Genomic DNA, 6,394 nt, shown 5'->3' with positions numbered 1-6,394 from the left:
TAAATGCAGATCATATTAATAAGTATGAGGGCAATTTTAAGTTCAGAACTAAACATAAAAAGGGTATTATAAATAAATGCTTCCATAACCACCATCTCTTCATAACTGACAAAATATAATTCTCTTCTAAAGTCCCCAAATGTAGGCAACTACTAGTTAAAAGCAGATAGCATTTAGAAACATAAAAAAATTTTTTTTTCAAAATTAGCTCCATTTTCAATGAACTTAAAGACATTACATCTCAGTGAATTAAGTCTTCATTTGCATGTAAAATTATTATTCCAATGCTCTAATTACTGACAGATGACAGGTCAATGACCTTTAAACAAGGACTTTGCACTAGGACCCTAAACTGTATGTTAAAGGGTTAGTAGGTTCAGTACATTCTTTGTGGCTTCATATAATTGCTTTGCAATTGATTAAATTGCTTTCTTTCAAAGGAATATATTAAAATTCCTTTAGAAAAAAGGCAACATATTTTGAAAAAAGGGATATGCAGCTATAACTTCTTAAATATGCATAAAATGAACATATGTCAAAATCTGAAATGCAGGCTATTTATTCTTGCACTCCTAACGTAGGAAAATGTTTTTAAAAATTAAATTAAAGGAAAAGAAAAAAGCCAAACATCCTTAAGACACTTAAGGAGTTTTCACAATTCCTAAGTCAATATTCCTATAAGAAGAGCCTTGACTATGAAAAGGCAGGAATATAAAGAACCTCAATAAAATAAATATGGTAAAAACAAAAAACCTTGGTGTATAGAATACTTAAAACTTTTTTTTTTTCCTTTTATGAGATCACATTGCTGAACATATACTCTAGAAAGGAGGCTAACTGGAGGCTTTTCGTTGTATAACATTTCAGTCTAGTGAACTGAAAAATTTCTTGGACATCCACTTACGCTAGTGCACTGCCACAGAAATAGTTCGCAGCCTCACTACGAAGGATTATTCTTTCCTCTTTTGCATTAGTCAGATGAGCACTAGTATAATGATGGGGTGAAAAGTTACTGTAGCTCTGTCCAATTTAATTTTTAGTGCAGTGAGGACGGTGAATCTGTCTGAATTCCAATAAGTGATGGTGGCTGTTGACCACCAACCGTGGACAACACTGGTCTCGGGTTTAGACGGGGTGGCATAGAATTAGCAGGGCGAATGAGAGGTGGTGGAGGCTGATTTAAAGTTGGCCGGGGCTGGATGAACCGAGCCTGCTGCTGGAGTGGAGGAGGCTGCCGGTGAAGAGCAGGGGCAGCAGGCAGTGTTGGACGAAGAAGTGGTGGAGGCTGGTTCAGAGTGGCAATGGGGGCTGTTGGTGTTGGAGTGGATGATGGGGCAGGAGGTGATGGACCCAGAGTCCGAGGAGCTTGTGGGGTCTGTGCCTAGAGGTGAGGAAACAAAAATACATGTATGAGATGTAAGTCCTAATGAACTTAATACAATATAGTTTGGGCTGTCACAGGAAAAACAAAACAAATCAAAACAAAACAAAAACATTACACCAGTGTTTATTGGAAGCACAAGCTTCTTTTATTTTAAACAAAACAAAACAAAAAACCCGAAAGAGCAACGAGGCTACCAAACAGGCATCTTTATTAGTAAACAGCTTAACACTAGAAATAAAAATAAGACTACGAAAGAACAATACACTCTCCATTCTTCTAGGATCAGAACTTAGCATGTCATTATGACTTAAGAGTCACGAGAGATGCACCACTGAGTAAGTGTATTGTCAACCTTTCATGCTCATTTAGCTGGTCCTCTGACATATTAACCTTACAGAACACCACACAAAATGGTGATTCCTCAACTCATATTAGCTCAAATTCCATACACAAACACACCTCCTCTTCTTCATCAGTGCTCTTCCCTGATGGCACATTAGAAGCACTTTTTGTCTCCTCCCCTAAAGTAGAAGCATCACCATTAGAAGCCTGGGTTCCTTGTTCTGCTTCCCACTCCTGCAATACCTCCTCTAAGTTAAACCGACGCCTGTAGTTTACAAAGAAGTTCTTCACTTGGCCAACAGTCTTGTTGCCAATTACATCTGCAATAGCTTGAAAATCTTTACCATATTTGCGGACACCTGGAAGGCAAAGTAAATAATACACCTGTGAAGGATCAATAAGGAGAGCTGTGTGTACTATACATCATGCACACACAAAAGACACCAGCAATGTAAATCCTTTCTGATAAACGCTGCTCATTTCTCAATTCTGAGATAGAAGCTATGAGGGTCACAGATGAAAACTATCAGTTATTTCATTTCATCGAGCCAGTCATTTGCCTTCAACTGAACAATCAGAAACTTACCATTTTTTTACATACTCAGTTATTTTCTCCAATCCTCTCTTGAACTCTTAAATATAGTCCACTTATTGTAAAGCATTGAATTCTTTGTTCCATCCTCAATTCCACATTCATTTATTTCCCTAGAAGCCAGTCACCTAAATTTGAGCAACACCATTTGTAAACAAAACCGGATGGGAACAGCCATCTCTTTTATCTCCTCAATGGACTGAGTGAGTAGCCTTAGGGTTCCCCCATTAAGAAAAGCACTATAATTCTGGTGTTTATACTGCCTTCAACATGATTACCTGTCTATCCCACCAGGGTACCAATAAATTGAAATGAGATAAGAATTTAAATGTAAAAAGCAGGAGAATCATCACAATCTGATGGATTATTTTAAAAAGGGAAGATTTTTTTTTTTAATCAGTTGGATTTGAACTTATCTAACAGTTCTAAAGACTGTATGTATAAGGATTCCCAGCTGTGCTTTATAGCCTATAGAATGAGTTATAGTGGTGACTACTTGAAGAGCACTTCTCGTGCTCATAATCACTACCTCAAATTTAAGAAGGTTGTATATTGTCATTTGAGAACCTAACTTTTCACTAAGAAAGTTTCATAATAATGAAGGATAATAATTGATTTATAGTGTTGAAATTATGCTACAGAATTTAACATTGATAATTTGCTCTTAAAGGAATTCTAAAAGAAGTTCACAAATTCATTCTAGAAAAAGATGCACTTAGATCAAAATATAAACGTTGTCAAGTATTTTGACTTTACAATTTGATAACTGCTTTTTAAAATACCAAAAAACAATGAGCTCATTAATGAGAGATGAGGAGACAAAAATATAGAGGCTTAAATAAACTTAATATGTATATAACCACAGATGTGAAAATATGTTAAAACCCCAGGAGAAATTAACATGAAACACCCAATTACCTTAAAGCACCATCACAATGTGACATAACTCTGTTTTTAAATTATGCCCTTATTTTAAGCTGAGAATTTGGGATTAAGCATCTCTGTCTACATTAAACTAGCTGGGCTTGACTCTCTAGGAGTTCCTTTACTATCGAGCATTTTGGGCAGGACATCTGACATTACTATCCTACAACCACATCCTATTTTTAATGTAGAGTTTTGGATTTGTAAGCTAAGCTCTGTTCTCAAAGGGAAAGATGTATGTATGACAATAAAGTAGTAATGATAAACATTGTTTACAGTATTTCATCAACATAAATGAATCCATGAGCTAATTTCCAGTTTGAACTTTACAGTTAAGAATAAATTCTAATGGTATATAGGTTTCACTGAGGGTTTACTTGGCAATAAAAGTTTATGGTTATTTCATGGTAGGAGTTATTGTTAAATATTCAAGTACCTTTCTACTACTTATACTTTAGAAAACAGCAACTGTGAAAAGACTGAGTTTCTGTGCTATTTCTAAATTCTAAATTTGAGATCACTGCACTGAATAACTACTACTAATCAAAAACCAGAGATAATGTTCCATCAGTGTACTAATTTTCATAAGGGATATTTAATTTATATTCTAGAAATGGCTAAACCTACTGAGCACATGAGTTTAGAAATGAAGACCTTAAACAAATCTAGGATTAGATCTTCTGTATTCCTAGATCTTCTGTATTCCTAGCAAGGAGTCACAATAACTTCTTGACTTCTGACTCCAAGTCTGAAGATATTATTACCATCAGAGCACCTATTTGTTTTGCAAAATATACTCCAAAACTTTAAGTTGTTCTCAAGTCTGATTCCATTATATAACTGTTCCTTCTTCTTCGGACTCTATTCCTTTTGATCTTCCATGTAACATTTTCTCCTGCTCAATGGACTCTGCCTTGTCAAAATTGTTTCATTTGTAAAATTAAGGACCCTAAACTCAAAATTACTTCCCATAGGAGCTTTAGTTTTTCTAGAGACTTTGGATGTCAAGGACTTTTTCCAAGTCACCCAGGTATGTTTATTATTAACTCATCTATGCCAGTCTAAAATCTTAAGGCTCAGACCAAACTGCAGACTTCCAGTTTGGCTGAAGATCCCAATCAGTGTCCTGAGAACAAATGTGCCCAGATATTAATCCCCTCAGCCTGCAGGATGGCTAGACAGGGTATGGAAGAGCTGGAGTTCCGTCTCCTGTTGGACAACAGCTACCTTATCTGCTTGCCCCAGTGTGTTGTGACAAAATTCATAATTTTCTCTGTGTATCATGATATGAAAAAGGTTAGGAAGTACTGTCCTATGGAATACAAATCAGTACCAGCATAACTCCAATGCTGAAACACAGGAAGTACTCAGGAATTATGGTTTTTCTTTCCTATAAAGCTGCATTCTATTTTTCTTCCCTGAACCAGAAGAGGTGTATATATATAGCTGACCTCTTTATCACCTCCACACTCCCAAAGACACTGCTCAACAGTATGTTTTGGTTAGAAGATGGAATTCTTAAGCTCTACACTGTACTAACAACTAGGCAAGCTCTACTGAAATACCAGCTGACATAATGGGACTGCTCCTTCAGAGGAATTCCCCAGCTGGGCTTCTAGAGGACAACCTAGCAGGAGTTAGTGATGAGGAACAACTAACTTTAACAACCTATGGTGTCAGAGCTACCTTAGTTTGAATCTGTATCTGGGAGGAGGGGCAGTCCATTCTTTTTTCATAGTTTATAATAAAAAAGGATATCTGATTGCTTTCTCAGCAAGGGAGTTAAATACAATGATTAAATCAAACCCTCTTCCTGAAGATCTAAAAGGCTGAGGTACATTTGAACCATAGTTGCTAAATTCAAGTCTCATCCATAGGGCAAGAGGTCAGTTTTCAAGGGTTAGCAGAATAAACATTTAGTGAACTCTGGAAGAGGCAAATAATACATTTCCCAGAGAAAGGAAAAAATTGTCTTCAGTCAGAATTCTAAATTTCATGTGAATGTTACAATAAAACAACTTAGCTTCCTATGCTGGCAGATGATAACATATAATCTTTAATATATGCTTTTAAAGTTTTGCTTGGGAATTAATGTAAAAATATAAATCATTAGGATATTTTGTTATCATTACATTTTATGACAGCCCAAATTTCCAACATGTAATCTGTATTACCCAACACAAAAACATTCATTTATCTTTTTTAAACATTTCTTGTTCATACTTTTAATTCGCTAAGGAAGATATTTTTATTAATAGTACCAATGTTAGCATAGCCACTGTCTAAATTATTATAAATTCTGAATTAGTGGAGTTCGTCCATTCATATTTTTGAGATTTAGTTAGTAAGATGGTAACATCACGGGCATTTATATGTTTCCCAGTGCTAGACATGGAATCAGAATTTCTTTTTTTTAGCTAGAAGAGATAGCATGAATAGCTGCTTTTGGTATGTTTAAAAAGTTCTTTTTAAATTTTTATTTTGGCCTATTTAAAAAAAAGGGGGGGGGACATTACCAGTGGCAAGGAAAGCTGCTTCTAGGTATTGACATTCCAGGGGTTTTTTTTTTCCCCCTGCTTCTTATAGCAAAATATCTTAAAGTGCACATGTATAATTGGGAAATCTATTTTTGAAATAATAAAAAATAGTGACATCTATAAATTCCAGAGATGTGGTTCTTTTCAATCAGTAAGACATAATTTTAAAACTCAAACCATTTGGGAACATGCATTTCTTTCCATCTCCTGTAAATCTCTAAGAACTTAGTGTTAAAGAAGGTAGCAAAGTTATCAACAGCAGTAGAACAGTGATGGTGCATATAGGGAGGGCTAAAAGTCAAAATCACATAATCACTTCCCAATGTCTATCCTTTCTGTTCTGGGTCTTGCATTCCCATCTTCCTTGCTGTAAGTTAAATTCCTTTACGAAAATGCTGGAAATTTTGAATGATTAAATCATTTGAAGTAAGTGCATCAAAGGGTTAATTTTGGACCTCCACTCATTCGTATGGTATCTGTTGTAATAGAAAAAATTCTCTAAAGCAAAAGGGTACCTTTCAGATGGAAAGGTATGAATCTCCCATTTCCACTTCCTTTTGATCATGTACTGGGTTACCATCCTTATATTTTTATCAACTGCCAAATCTACTTTTT

The 6,394-nt window shown here is 35.4% G+C and overlaps 1 protein-coding gene across 5 annotated transcripts in view; it reads right to left on the bottom strand.

Moving 5' to 3' along the window:
• Positions 1–759: 759 nt before the first annotated feature.
• RCOR3 (REST corepressor 3) overlaps positions 760–6,394 on the bottom strand; it is a 46,118-nt gene continuing 40,483 nt past the window's right edge. For 3 of the 5 annotated variants that reach the window (XM_063113929.1, XM_063113930.1, XM_063113933.1), the window contains 2 exons: positions 1,844–2,085; positions 760–1,381 (listed from right to left, as the gene is read on the bottom strand). In XM_063113929.1, coding sequence (XP_062969999.1) covers positions 1,037–1,381; positions 1,844–2,085 — 587 coding nt within the window. In that variant the 3' untranslated portion in view covers positions 760–1,036. The remainder of the gene's footprint in view (positions 1,382–1,843; positions 2,086–6,394) is intronic. The other 2 variants (XM_063113931.1, XM_063113932.1) reach the window with 1 other exon arrangement.

This window comes from Cynocephalus volans, chromosome 11 (genome assembly GCF_027409185.1).
Source record: "Cynocephalus volans isolate mCynVol1 chromosome 11, mCynVol1.pri, whole genome shotgun sequence".
NCBI classification, from domain to species: domain Eukaryota; kingdom Metazoa; phylum Chordata; class Mammalia; order Dermoptera; family Cynocephalidae; genus Cynocephalus; species Cynocephalus volans.
The sequence above is the reverse complement of the archived record's forward strand: the minus strand, read 5'-3'. Positions and strand labels throughout refer to the sequence as shown.